This window comes from Bos indicus, chromosome 3, assembly GCF_029378745.1.
Source record: "Bos indicus isolate NIAB-ARS_2022 breed Sahiwal x Tharparkar chromosome 3, NIAB-ARS_B.indTharparkar_mat_pri_1.0, whole genome shotgun sequence".
Classification (NCBI taxonomy): Eukaryota; Metazoa; Chordata; class Mammalia; order Artiodactyla; family Bovidae; genus Bos; species Bos indicus.
Window position 1 is genome coordinate 104,177,863 of NC_091762.1, and position 13,930 is coordinate 104,191,792.

The following is a 13,930-nucleotide window of genomic DNA, read 5'->3' on the forward strand; positions in this document are numbered from 1 at the left end:
AAGTGAGGATAGAAAGCTTATGATGTAATTGTACATGTGAAAACAGCATGGTTGAGCCAAACTGAGGTTATAATTGCTCTAGAAATTTATCAAGAAGGATTAACAAAAGGTAAATGAAAGCTAATGTAGTTGAAAATGAGGCATTTAGAATTAGTATAATAGGAGAAGAGGAACCATTGAAAGTTTCGGGGCACAGTGGCAGGAAAACATTGCTGACTTCTCTCTTGGAGTATATGCATGGACCCTGGAGGTGCTTAGCAGGGAGGAATCAGAGCCTACAAGGCCAGCTAGGAAGCTTTTGGAATGAGGTGAGGTAATGAGGGCCTGACATTTCTTAACCAGATTTCCATAACCAGATTCCTCAGAGCCTCTCCTGCTGTTTTTAAATCTGCCACCATCTGTTCTCTTATACAAGTGGACTTCTGTCATCACCATTCCATTGAGAGGTTTCTTTCTAAAGTTACTTGATGATCTGGCCAAATCTAATGGTCATTTTTTTGTCTTCTCAGTAGAGAACCACTGCAGCAACCAGCCTAAGCAGCAACAATGGAGACACTTTTTATCTCCCCACCAAGGATATGTAAAATTGAACAAACAGCAAAGAAAACAGAAACCCAGTTTTTCAAATTTTAAATTTAAGAGAGATTTTTATAGTCTACTTCAAATTAGAACTAGTAGACATAAGCACAACAATGGAATACTTTTTACTCATGATGTCTTTGACTAGGCACAAATTCTTTCCAGCCTATTTAGATCTTAACTTACTTCAAGTCTTAGCTAAAGTTCTTCTGTTTCTTAAGGCTGCAGCCCATGTTGTCTTCTACTTTTTTCTGAACCATTACAGAACCCATAGCTCTTTTTCAACTCTTTCTTGTATTTGACTTTCCTAATTGGAGTATAGGTTCCTAGAGGATAAAAATTTTATCTTAATTGCTGTGTGTATAAAATTTTACTCTAGAATAATCTTGTATACATGTGTAATCACAAATTCTTATTAAATGTTATAACAGTATTAAGTACCTACTTACTGTATGTTCATGTTTTATTACTGAGATTCTCATAAAGTCAGTGGCACTGGTGGAAGGAAACAGAAGTTAAAGATGATTTTCAATAGGAAGCATCCGCAATATCTGTTATATTCCAGTTTGCAATGTACTTTTACATTATCTTTGAAAATGTATATGACTAGCTGCGTGGGGAATTTGAACAAAATAAAGCTGTTTGGTAGAGACTTAATTGAGACCAATACGATGACAGCCTGGTATAATAGCCAATGCTTGTAGAATAAAATGTGAATGATAATAGCAGCAACTATCAATACTGTTATCACCACCACCAAGAGCTAATATTTATTGCCTGTTTATTGTTTGCCAGTCACTGTACTTTATGTCAGCGAGAGGTAGATACTATTATTCTAATATTACAAGTAAGTATGGTAGAAAAACTGCTAGACTGGGCATCAGGAGCTCTGAGCTCTGGTTTTAGTTCTGCTGTTAACTATTTGTATGAATTTGTTTTTCATCTTTAGATTGAAGCGATTGTTCTCTGATCTCTAGGGTACTTTGCCTACTCTTTGACATTCTGTGATCTCTAAATTATCTTGGCTTCTTATTCCACAAGTTTCTATAACTTATTTCATTCTGGAAACAGACGTTTCTGGCTGAGATTGTAGAACAGGAGGGTGAGGTTTTTTTTTTAGATCTCTGAAGGTGCTGTATAGAGGAATTTAAAGTTCAGGTTTCAGAGGAATGCATACTGTAGAGATGGGAAGGGAGAATGAAAAATGTAAAACTGTTAATCAGAATATAAGAAAAAGAATATCTGGTAATGCAGATAGAATCCTCATGGCTGTCTCTCGATTGCTTGATCTTGTTTACTTTATGGTTCATTAGTACCTTCCCTAGATACTCCTAGAGCAATATTATTAACTAACACTTATTGAGTGTTTCTTCCTAGTGTAAGTTACCCATTTAATTTTTAATTCTCAAAGTAGTATTTTAACCATAAGCATTATTATTGTTTCATTTCACAGATGAGATGGGGTTTAGAGATACTAACATTTTCATAGTCTCACAGATAGTAACTGGTAGATTATGTACTTGAATTCTGGTCTACTTGACTCTAGAATCTGTTCTTTATCAGTTCTACATTGCCTTCCAGAAGTTCAGATCCTAAGCACAAAGTGTAGATTGTTTTTTGCCTGTGGCCATTTGGAATGAAGGGTATATGTGGGATTTTCTTTGCCACAGTTTTTTCTTTTTACTGAGATATTTTAAATTTCCTATTTTGTTTTCTTTTTTCCTTTATTTTCATATCAGTTAGAAGTCTTTCATGCCTCTCTGCTTTGTTGTCAGGCTCACTTTTCCTGCTTCTTTGATCCCAGGATAGGAAAGTTTGTAGCCCTTGTTGAAAGTTAGCCATGCTAGTGTGAAGTGTCAAGCTTTGTTTTATTTTATCTTTCATTCTTAGGGCAGCTTCCTTCTCTCTCCAGAATATGTGTTAACCTGGCAGGTGTTGTTTTTTCTTTCTTTGAGTGGTAATGGTTTGAAATTTTTCGGCCTTGGAGAGAGAGAGATTACAGAATCCAGATTACTGGATTACTGGATGTTTTTGTAAGCCTGTCCTTGAGTTTTTAATGCTTCTTTTCCTGCTTTTCATTTATGTGACTTTATCTCTTATATCCTATACTCCCAGATCTTAGTTTTTTAAAGCTTGTTCTTTGACTTTTTTTTTTTAAACCGCGTGGTGCTGCCTATTCTCCATTTCTGTATTTCATCTGTGTCCTTGAGTTTGCATTCCTCTTTTCGGTCAACTCCCCCAGCTAGCTTGTCTCCTTGCTATTCTTGTCTACCCTGCTTTACTCTTCCTACCTCCCACCTGCTCAGCTATACCTTCTTTCCTCCATGTAAATTCCTGTGCCTGTTTCTCAGTTACTTCTCTGACCTCTTGTCTACACTTTACTTTTGGTATTCTTTTGTATGATTTCCCTAAAATTTATGTAAAAGAAATGCCAGATATGTAGTCTTAAGTTTTAAAAGGGCCTGTGGTGTTGGTGAGTAAAGAGCTGGACTGCAGACAGATTTTTTTTTTTTTCACACTGTGATCCTGTCTATCTGTTCAAAGTGACAGATAGTTGTTTTAAGAAAACTGACATAAAAATTTTTACACTTTGTATGTTTGCATTGTTCTGTCTCTTGTATAGTTTCAAACCAAATTTGTTGTTTTGGAGAGGAAGAAATTAAGAAAAAAAATTGGAAATGTAATCCCTTAAATATTTGGTTTGGTCATTAATATACTCAATCTTTTTCCTCCAGATTTAACTCAGGCTTTCCCTCACTTTGGAAGTCCTAGATTTGTGAATATTGGATATTTTGAGAAGCAGGGGTTCTTTCCTTGATATTGACTAAGGAGTCTATTTACCTTCAGGATGACATCTGAACTGGAGAGCAGCCTAACATCTATGGACTGGTTACCACAGCTCACCATGAGAGCAGCCATCCAAAAATCTGATGCTGCACAAAATGCACATGGAACCGGAATTTCCAAGAAGAACGCACTCCTTGACCCAAATACAACCCTGGACCAGGAAGAAGTCCAACAGCACAAAGATGGGAAACCTCCATACAGCTATGCCAGCCTCATTACATTTGCAATCAATAGCTCACCCAAAAAGAAAATGACTCTGAGTGAGATCTACCAGTGGATTTGTGATAACTTCCCATATTATAGAGAGGCTGGCAGTGGTTGGAAGGTAAGGATTTTATTTAAGTTTTTATTTTTATACTGTGAACAAGAACAATATTGGCTTCTACTGAAGGTAAAGCTTTGTGGAGGTTTATGTAATTAAAGGTGAAATTCTGATTACTAGTCATTTTTAGGATGTAAAAGAAATGTTTTTAGTTTGATGAATAACTATTTTTGGTAGAATATTAATTTGTTAGAACTTTATTGCAAGAGCATAGCATGAAGTGGGAGTAGAGATAAAGTAGCAATCACTGGAAAACCGTACCCACAGTTCAGGTAAGTTGAGAGTCTAAGGTTCGAAAAAACCAACATAGTATTGCAACTAGTATTGTTTTCACGACCCAAGATTTTTAAAAAACCTTTATTTTGAAAGAATTCTAGATTTACAGAAGAGTTACATAAGTAGTACAAAGCATTCCTGTATATCCTTCAGCCAGTTCCTCCATGGTAACACCTTATATAACTAACCATTAACAAAACTAAGAAATAATACTTTTGACTTAGCAGTACTGTTAGCTTCTAAGTACATTACAGACTTTATTCAGATTTCACCAATTTTTCCACTTATGTCTTTTTATGTTCCAGGATTCATTTCAGGATCTAATCTAGGATCCCACATTGCATTTTGTTGTCATTGTCATGTCTCCTTAGGCTTCTTCAATCTGTAACTGTTCCTCATCTTTTTTTGCCTATAATGATCTTGACACTTTTGAAGAATACTTGACACTTTTGAAAAGTACTTGTCTGGTATTTTGTAGAATGTTCCTTGGTTTGGATATGTCTTATATTTTCTTGATTAGATTGAGGGTAGTGCATTTTGGGGAGGGATAATACAGAAATGATGTGTCCTTTTCTGTATATCAGTCATATCGGGGTATCTTGACGTCAGTATATCTTATTACTGATAATGTTGACCTTGGTTCTTTGGTTAAGATGGTGTCTGTCAGGTTTCTCCACTACGAAGTTACTATTTATGACTTTGTAAATTGTGTTTTGGGGGAGATACTTTGGCATGCAAGTACCCTGTTTTTTCCTTAAAACTTTATTCATTTCAGCTTTCATTGGTAGATCATTACAGCAGTTTTTGTTTTTTAGCTGTGATTTTCTCTTTTCTTTTATTCCTCCCATATTAATTGGGATTCTTCTGTAAAAAAAAAACTTATCCCTACTTCCCCTTTTGTTTATTTATTCATTCATTCAATCATTATTTGTAACAGTTGGCACCCATGGATATTTATTTTTTGTATTGTTGTTATTTGTTCTTCAAATTGGTGCTGCTTTTGCCATTGGGAGCTCTTAACAAGTTGGCTCCTGTAACTGTTGATATATGGTTCAATTCTTTTGTTTACTTCTTAACTTTGTGACTCCACAAGATGTTCCAGGCTCATCTTATACCTTTCCTGTCCCAGCTCTAGAATCAGCTACCTTTTTAAGAAGTCCTACTTCCTCACCTAAGCTTTTTCAGGAACCTTCAGGGTAGTTACCTGCCTAACTTACGTTATACAATGGATAATTCAACTTTCTTTTGTATCTACACATGTTGCATTCATATTCTTATGTAGGAGTTATCCAGTTGTGTGCTTTGTGGAGGTGTGTGTATTTGTTTATGTGCATGTGGAAGAAGGGGGTTTACAGAGGTGCCATCAGCTGGTAGTTACACTTGCTTCTCTTAATCTTTCCTGTCTTAACATCTTTGTCTTTTTTGTTTAAATGTATTTATTAAAGGCATTTACTAAATTACTGTGTACCAATGATGTGCTCTGTACTGTGCCAGATAACCAAGTGCCTTATGGGAAGGGATTTTTTTTTTAATCTCTTCCTCTATTCCATGCCCCAGCATAGTACTTCTGTTTGCTGCTGCTGCTGCTACTAAGTCACTTCAGTCATGTCTGACTCTGTGTGACCCCGTAGACGGCAGCCCACCAGGCTCCTCCGTCCCTGGGATTCTCTAGGCAAGAACACTGGAGTGGGTTGCCATTTCCTTCTCCAATGCATGAAAGTGAAAAGTGAAAGTAAAGTCGCTCAGTCGTGTCCAACCCAGAGCGACCCCATGGACTGCAGCCTTCCAGGCTCCTCCGTCCATGAGATTTTCCAGGCAGGAGTACTGGAGTGGGGTGCCATTGCCTTCTTCCATACTTCCATTTAGTAAGCCTTAATAAATGCAGTTTGAATGAAAGCCAGCATCCTGGTTCCAGCTTTCTTTCCTAGCTTTATCTTTTGTTAGTTCCCTCTCATATACTCTTTCTTCTTCTATCTAGTCCCACCTATTAGTTTTCCTAGATAAAGATATTTTGATTTCTTGCTTTTTTCTCTTACTTGTCCTTAGACTTTATCGCCCTTTTTTCTGTTAGCTTTATTCTGTTTATTCTTTAAGCTCATATGTAACCTCTTTTCTCCATGTAGAAGTCATCTTTTGTGTTTCTATATGTTTTATTAATAACTCTATTACCAGGTGGAACCTGCGGCAAAGAACCCGCCTGCCAGTGCAAGAGATACAAGAGACGTGGGTTCGATCCCTGGGTTGGGAAGATCCCCTGGAAGAGGAAATGGCAACCCACTCCAGTATTCTTGCTTGGAAGAGAATGAATCCCATGGACAGAGGAGCCTTGCGGGCTGCAGTCCGTGGGGTCACAAAGAGCTGGACATGACTAAGAGACTTAGCACACAGCACTATTATAGAACTTAGAGTTTTTTGTTCAGAGATCTTATTTCATCTGAGTCCACCTGTGAGTGCCAGATTCGGTCTGTTGTATTTCTGGCTGCTGGCCAGACCAAGTTATGGTCTGAAACTGGTTTAGAAATAGTGATATTTTACCTGGAAGATACATGGTTTGAATGTAATGAAGGAGAAAAATGGGAATAGGTGGAGAAACAATGCTGCTTTTTAGAAATAAAGGATATGCCGAGGAGATTATCTGGTTCAGTTTTTTATATTAGGAAGCCATTTAGTATTTCCAGGGATTGCTATTTCATAATTATTCTTTTTTAAAAAGTTTTCTTCGACCCAATTTTAGGAGCCTAGAACTGGCCATAATTACTTTTAAGTTTTATTTTTGTAAACATAGAAATGTAATATTTTGAACATTTGAAATGGAGATACATGGAAAGTGATTTATCTTCTCCTTTGCCAAGGTCTTATCTCTCTTTTCATGTTTAAAAGTTCCCATTCATGGTCTTTAGATTTGTTTAACATTGCTTGTGCAATTTTCTGTTCACTATTTCTTCTTCAGGTATGGAGGAGATGGGTTAGGGAAGGTCATGTAGAATTTGTGAAATTAGCTTGTGTTGCATGAAATGAGAGTTGAATAAAGATCCTAAAGCAGTTGTCATCCATCTTTCCAGAAACATAGAGACAGTTAAAGTTACCCAAAGGAGAAAATGTTGCTGTGCTTGCTTAAAAGATTCAAATAGAATTTTAATATTTAGGTGAAGTGAAAGTCACTTAGTTGTGTCCGACTCTGCGACCCCATGGGCTGTACAGTCCCTGGAATTGTCCAGGCCAGAATACTGGAGTGGGTAGCCTTTCCCTTCTCCAGGGGATCTTCCCAACCTAGGGATCAAACCCAGGTCTCCCGCATTGCAGGCGGATTCTTTACCAGCTGAGCCACAAGGGAAGCCCCAAATTTAGGTGAACTCCCTTTCATTTTGTGCCAAGGCATTGAAGGGAGATTACATATTAAAAACAATCCTTTGAATAATCCATGACAGTTCAAAAAACTATATAAGTTTCTATAATTGAATGATTTTATAATCTGAACTAGAAGAAAAGGAATTTAGATTTTCGTGCTATCCACCTTACTGAAGAAAGCTAACCTGTTGTTGGAATTTAAGGTAGTAAAAGAAAAATATGAAAGAGTGGTATTGGTATGTGGGGTATATTCTACTTTTCTGAGTGAAGGAAAAAGAAATAAGAGTATATTATGTATTTGCTTATTGTAAAAAGAAATTTAGGAGTAATAAACTAGAAATACAGTAAATATAGTTATCTATAGGTATGTATAGAACTGAGGTAGAAGAGAGAGAGAACGGAATGAGATTGTGAGTGTACCTTTTTATATAGTTTTGAGTTTTAAAACATCTTAAGTGTTTCACACATTCAAAAACTATATGTAAGGAAATAAAAAAAGGTTTAAAAAAAATCTTAAAACTGAATAAAAGTAGTAATAGTTGTAACTCAGCTAGTAAATAATCTGCCTGCAATGCAGCAGACTGTGGTTCTATATCTGGGTTGGGAAGATACCCTGGTGAAAAGATAGGTTACCCACTCCAGTATTCTTGGGTTTCCCTGGTGGCTCAGACCATAAAGAATCTGCTTGCAGTTTGGGAGACCTGGGTTCGATCTCTGGGTTGGGAAGATCCCCTGGAGGAGAGCTTGGCAATGCACTCTAGTATTTTTGCCTAAAGATCCCCATGGACAGAGGAGCCTGGCAGGCTACAGTCCATGGGATTGCAAAGAGTCAGACACGACTGAGTGACTAAGCACACAGCACATATACACAGTTGTTGTTCAGTCGGTCTTCTGGATTCTCTCTAGACTGAGATGTTTGCTTATTTTCTTAAAATCCATTGTTCCTAGACTTTTGTGGTCATCTCTTCTTGATCCTTGACCTTGATTATTGTGTTCTGGTTTTTGTTGTTGTTGTTTAGTTGCTCACTTGTGTTCAACTCTGCAATCCCATGGACTGCAGCACGCCAGGCTTCCCTGTCCTTCCCTATCTCCTGAAGTTTGCTCAGACTCATCTGTTGAGTTGATGATGCTGTCCAACCATCTCATCCTTTCTCACTTCCTTCTCCTCCTGCCCTCAGTGTTTTCCAGCATCAGGGTCTTTTCTGATGAGTCAGCTCTTTGCATCAGATGGCCAAAATACTGGAACTTCTGCTTCAGTATCAGTCCTTCCAATGAATATTCAGGGTCAGTGTCCTTTGGGATTGAGTGGTTTGATCTCCTTGCAGTTCAAGGGACTCTCAAGAGTCTCCTCCAATTCTCCTTTTAATCCACAGTTCAAAAGCATCAATTCTTCAGTGCCCAGCTTTCTTTACAGTCCAACTTTCATATCCATACATGACTACTGGAAAAACCATAACTCTGACTAGATGGACCCATTTGTCAGCAAAGTAATGTCTCTGCTTTTTAATATGCTGTCTAGGTTGGTCATAGCTTTTCTTCCAAGGAGTAAGCGTCTTTTAATTTCATAGCTACAGTCACCATCTGCAGTGATTGGGGAGCCCAAGAAAATAAAGTCTGTCACTGTTTCTATTGTTTCCCCATCTATTTGCCATAAAATGATGGAACCGGATTCCATGATCTTAGTTTTTTGCATGTTGACTTTTAAGCCAGCTTTTTCACTCTCCTCTTTCACTTTTATCAAGAGACTCTTTAATTCCTCTTTGCTTTCTGCCTTAAGGGGGTGTCATCTGCCTAACTGAGGTTATTGATATTTCTCCCGGCAATCTTGATTCCAGCTTGTGCTTCATCCAGCCTGGCATTTCTCATACAGTACCCTGCATATAAGTCAGATAAGTAGGGTGACAATAGACACCTTTCTCGTTTGTGACAGGATGACAATATACATACTCCTTTTCCAACTTGGAACCAGTCAATTGGAAGTGATCAAACAGGAGATGGCAAGATGTGAACATCGACGTTTTAGGAATCAGCGAACTAAAATGGACAGGAATGGGCAAATTTAATTCAGGTGACCATTGTATCTACTATTGTGGGCAAGAATCCCTTAGAAGAAATGGAGTAGCCCTCATAGTCAACAAAAGAGTCTGAAATGCAGTACTTGGGTGCAATCTCAAAAATGACAGAATGATCTCTGTTCGTTTCCAAGGCAAACCATTCAGTATCATGGTAATCCAAGTCTATGCCCAACCACTAATGCTGAAGAACCTGAAGTTGAACGGTTCTGAAGACCTAGAGGACCTTCTAGAACTAACACCCCCAAAAGATGTCCTTTTCATTATAGGGGACTGGAATGCAAAAGTAGGAAGTCAAGAAACACCTGGAGTAACAGGCAGGTTTGCCCTTGGAGCACAAAGTGAAGCAGGGCAAAGGCTAATAGAGTTTTGCCAAGAGAACGCACTGGTCATAACAGACACCCTCTTGCAACAACACAAGAGAAGACTCTACACATGAACATCACCAGATGGTCAATACCGAAATCAGATTGATTATAATCTTTGCAGCTGAAGATGGAGAAGCTATATACAGTCAACAGAAACAAGATTGGGAGCTGACTGTGGCTCAGATCATGAACTCCTTATTGGAAAATTCAGACTTAAATGAAGAAAGTAGAGAAAACCACTAGCCCATTCACTTAGAACCTAAATTAAATCTCTTACGATTATACAGTGGAAGTGACAAACAGATTCAAGGGATTAGATCTGATGGACAGAGTGTCTGAAGAACTATGGACAGAGGTTAAAGACATTGTACAGGAGGCAGTGATCAAGACCATCCCCATGAAAAAGAAGTGCAAAAAGGCAAAATGGTTGTCTGAGGACGTCTTACAAATAGTTGAGAAAAGAAGAGAAGGTAAAGGCAAAGGAGAAAAGGAAAGATACAAGCATCTGAATGCAGAATTCCAAAGAATAGCAAGGAGAGATAAGAAAGCCTTCCTCAGTAATCAGTGTGCGTCGTAGGATAGAACAAATGACTACAGGTATTCGTATTTTGGGAGTCCCAGCTCTCACCGTGGGAGAAGAGAAATATATGTGGGAACATGGTGATTGATGGAATTAGAGATGCCAGATTAAACTCAAGTTGAAAATAAAAATCAGTAAGAGTGCTTTTAAAATTCAGATTTCTGGGTCACAAGTCCAGAGATTTTAAATTAGTCATCTTAGAGCCTAGTAATCTGCATTAATATTCATCTCAACTGATTCTAGGGTAAGTAGGCTGTACTTTTGAGAAGCTGCCTTTGAAGATGTGGTTTCCAAGGCCAAGCAGTTTGCCTTTAACAGTTATTTTAGTTCAGTTCAGTCGCTCAGTTGTGTCCGACTCTTTGCAGCTTCATGGACTGCAGCATGCCAGGCTTCCCTGTCCGTTACCAACTCCTGGAGGATGATGCCATCCAACTATCTCATCTTCTGTCATCCCCTTCTCCTTCTCCCTTCAGTCTTTCTGAGCATCAGGGTCTTTTCCAATGAGTCGGCTCTTCACATCAGGTGGCCAAAGTATTGGAGCTTCAGTTTCAGCATCAGTCCTTCCAGTGAATATTCTGGTTTGATTTTCTTTAGGGTTGACTGGTTTGATCTGCTTGCTGTCCAAAGAACTCTCAAGAGTCTTCTCCAGCACTCCAGTTCAAAAGCATCAGTGCTTAAGTGCTCAGGTTTCTGTGGTCTAACTCTCACATCCATACATGACTACTGGAAAAAAAATCCATCAGTTATTTAACCTGGGCCATTTTTCTCCACCTTTAACTTGGCCATCCTGATTATGTCTGCCTCTACTCTTTGAGCTTTTTTCCTTAGGGTTGTTAGATGTAGTGTGTGTCCAAGTTGTGAGGTCTGAAGTAATCTCTTTTCTCTGTTGTGTACTGTAAATACATGTCATGGCTCTCATAGCTCTCTGGGTGTTTTTATTTTCTGAATATGCTCTTGGTATTTTTCCAGAAGATTCATGATTACCATATGAAAAGCATTATATTCCATTTTCTGAATTGGTAGAAAAGATCCTTACTTAGGAGGAAGAGCATTAAACAATCATTGCGTAATGTGAAATGTACATTTTGCCTGACCTAATCATCTATGAAAGTCAGAAAAGATTTCCTTAAGGAACTAACATTTAAACTAAGAATGAATTGGAGATTGAGTAGACTCAGGTGAAGGGAGTGAAGGAAGGCTGGAGGCCGTAACTTTTGCAGGAGACGGAAAGCCTACAGGTGAGAGAGAACATTGGAGAGGATGAGGGTAGAGTACAGACAGTATAGACTTACAGATAGCAGGTTAGGGTGAGGTCATGAAGATGCTTGTGGAGGCTTTAGGATTTTAGATTTTATCCTAAGTGCAATGAGAATTTACTGAAAGATTTTAATTGAAGCGGTAAAGTCAGATTTGCCTTGTGAGGAGGTAACTGCCTGCTGGGTGGAGAATACTGGAGAGGGGTAAAGAGAGGACTGCAAGGAGATCCAACCAGTCCATTCTGAAGATCAGCCCTGGGATTTCTTTGGAGGGAATGATGCTAAAGCTGAAACTCCAGTACTTTGGCCACCTCATGTGAAGAGTTGACTCATTAGAAAAGACTCTGATGCTGGGAGGGTTTGGGGGCAGGAGGAGAAGGGGACGACAGAGGATGAGATGGCTGGGTGGCATCACTGACTCAATGGATGTGAGTCTGAGTGAACTCCGGGAGTTGGTGATTGACAGGGAGGCCTGGCGTGCTGTGATTCATGGGGTCGCAAAGAGTCGGACACGACTGAGTGACTGAACTGAACTGAAGTGAAAGAGAGGAACGAAGCTATTGTACTAGTTTTTGGTGTGACTGGTGTCCTAGACTGAGATGGTAACAGAAGAGATGGAATAAAGAAGGTAAATTGAAGGCAGACTTAAAAAATTTGGTGATGGATTTGTTTTAGATGGTAAGGAGGAGGGAGGAGTTAAGGAGGCTTGACAGGTGTCTGATTGGAGCAGTTATATGAATAAGCAGAGAAGAGGAAACTAAAGGAAGACCACATTGGAAATAAAGATTGAGTTTAGTTTTAAACATGTTGGGTTGGAGTTTCTGGCGATGTCTAGTAGATGGTTGAAAATTTATGTTAATTTAGGAGAAAGGTCTGTAACAGATGTTATTGAAGCCATGGCTGTGGATGAGATTGCCTACACAGCAAATGTAGAAATGAAAAAAGAACAGTGGTAGAATCTGGAAGATTTCCAGCTTTTAAGCTTTTTATAGAGGCGGAAGACCCAAGTAGAGATGTGTTCTTACAAAGCCATTTAGAAAACATGACCATTTTGATTTCATCTTGATTTTTTTTTTCCATCTTGAAGTTTTTAGATGGGTAGTTTTTCAGATTAGTTCTTTCTTTCCTTTGTCTTCTTTTGGATTTGGACTGAGTACTTTTTGTGATTTCATTTTATCTTCACTATTATTTTATTAGTTATATCTCTTCTTAAATTTTGTTTTGGGAAGTAATTATTCTAGAACTTACCACCCATATATTTAACTTATCACACTCTACCTTCATTATACTATTTTCTATATGGAGTGAGAACTTTATAAACCTTATACAGTTGATCCTTGAATAGCCCAGGCAGTGCAGGCTGACTCCTCCACAATCGAATGTATAATTTTACAGTTGGTTCTCCATATCTGTGGTTCCACGTCTGCACATTCAACCAACCTTGGATTGTACAGTACTGTAGCGTATTGTGGTGGTGGTTTAGTCACCAAGACATGTCTAACTCTTGCAACTCCATAATTGTGGCTCGCCAGGCTCCTCTGTCCATGTATTTCTCAGGCAAGAATACTCAAGTGGATTGCCATTTTCTTCTTCAGGGGATCTTTCTGACCCAGGGATCAAACCCATGTCTCCTGCATTGCAGGCGGATTCTTTACTTCTGAGCCATCAGGAAAGCCCACTATAGTATGTATTTATTGGAAAAAAGTATGTTTAGTGGGCCGGTATAATTCAAACCCATATTGTTCAAGGATCTGCTGTACTTCTGATTCCCCTGAGCCAGCCTTTATGTTGTTACCATGTTTTCCTTTTACATGTTATAAACCTCATAATAAGCTGTTATATTTGCTTTAGACAGTCATCTTTTAAAGGCATTACAAATAAGAAAAAGTGATTTTTGAAAATTTGCCTTCATTTTCACGGTTTCTGGAACTCTTCATTTCTTCTTGTAGTTTCAGGTTTCCATTTGGTATCATACTTCTGCCTGAAGAACTTCCATCTAACATTGCCAGCCAACTGGTGGTACAAAAAGTGAATTTTTTCAGCTTTTGTGTCTTGCAGAGTCTTTATTTTGCCTTCATTTTTGAGAGATATTTTCACTGCATATAGAATTGACTTTTTCTTTTATTATTTTAAAGATGTCGCTTTTTTGTCTTCTAACTTGCACAGTTTTTTGAGACATCTGCTATAATTCTGATGTTTATTTCTCGGTACATAATCTTTTTTTTTTTTTTTCTCTTGCTTCCTTCAAAATGTTCACTTCATTTTGAATTTCAGCATTTGGG

General features: G+C 38.3%; 1 protein-coding gene across 6 annotated transcripts in view; it reads left to right on the top strand.

The window, feature by feature from the left end:
* The window catches only part of FOXJ3 (forkhead box J3), a 126,453-nt gene that overhangs the window by 43,492 nt on the left and 69,031 nt on the right, over positions 1–13,930 (top strand). For all 6 annotated transcript variants that reach the window (XM_070786738.1, XM_070786740.1, XM_070786737.1 and 3 more), the window contains one exon: positions 3,427–3,751. In XM_070786738.1, the coding sequence (XP_070642839.1) occupies positions 3,427–3,751 (325 nt within the window). The remainder of the gene's footprint in view (positions 1–3,426; positions 3,752–13,930) is intronic.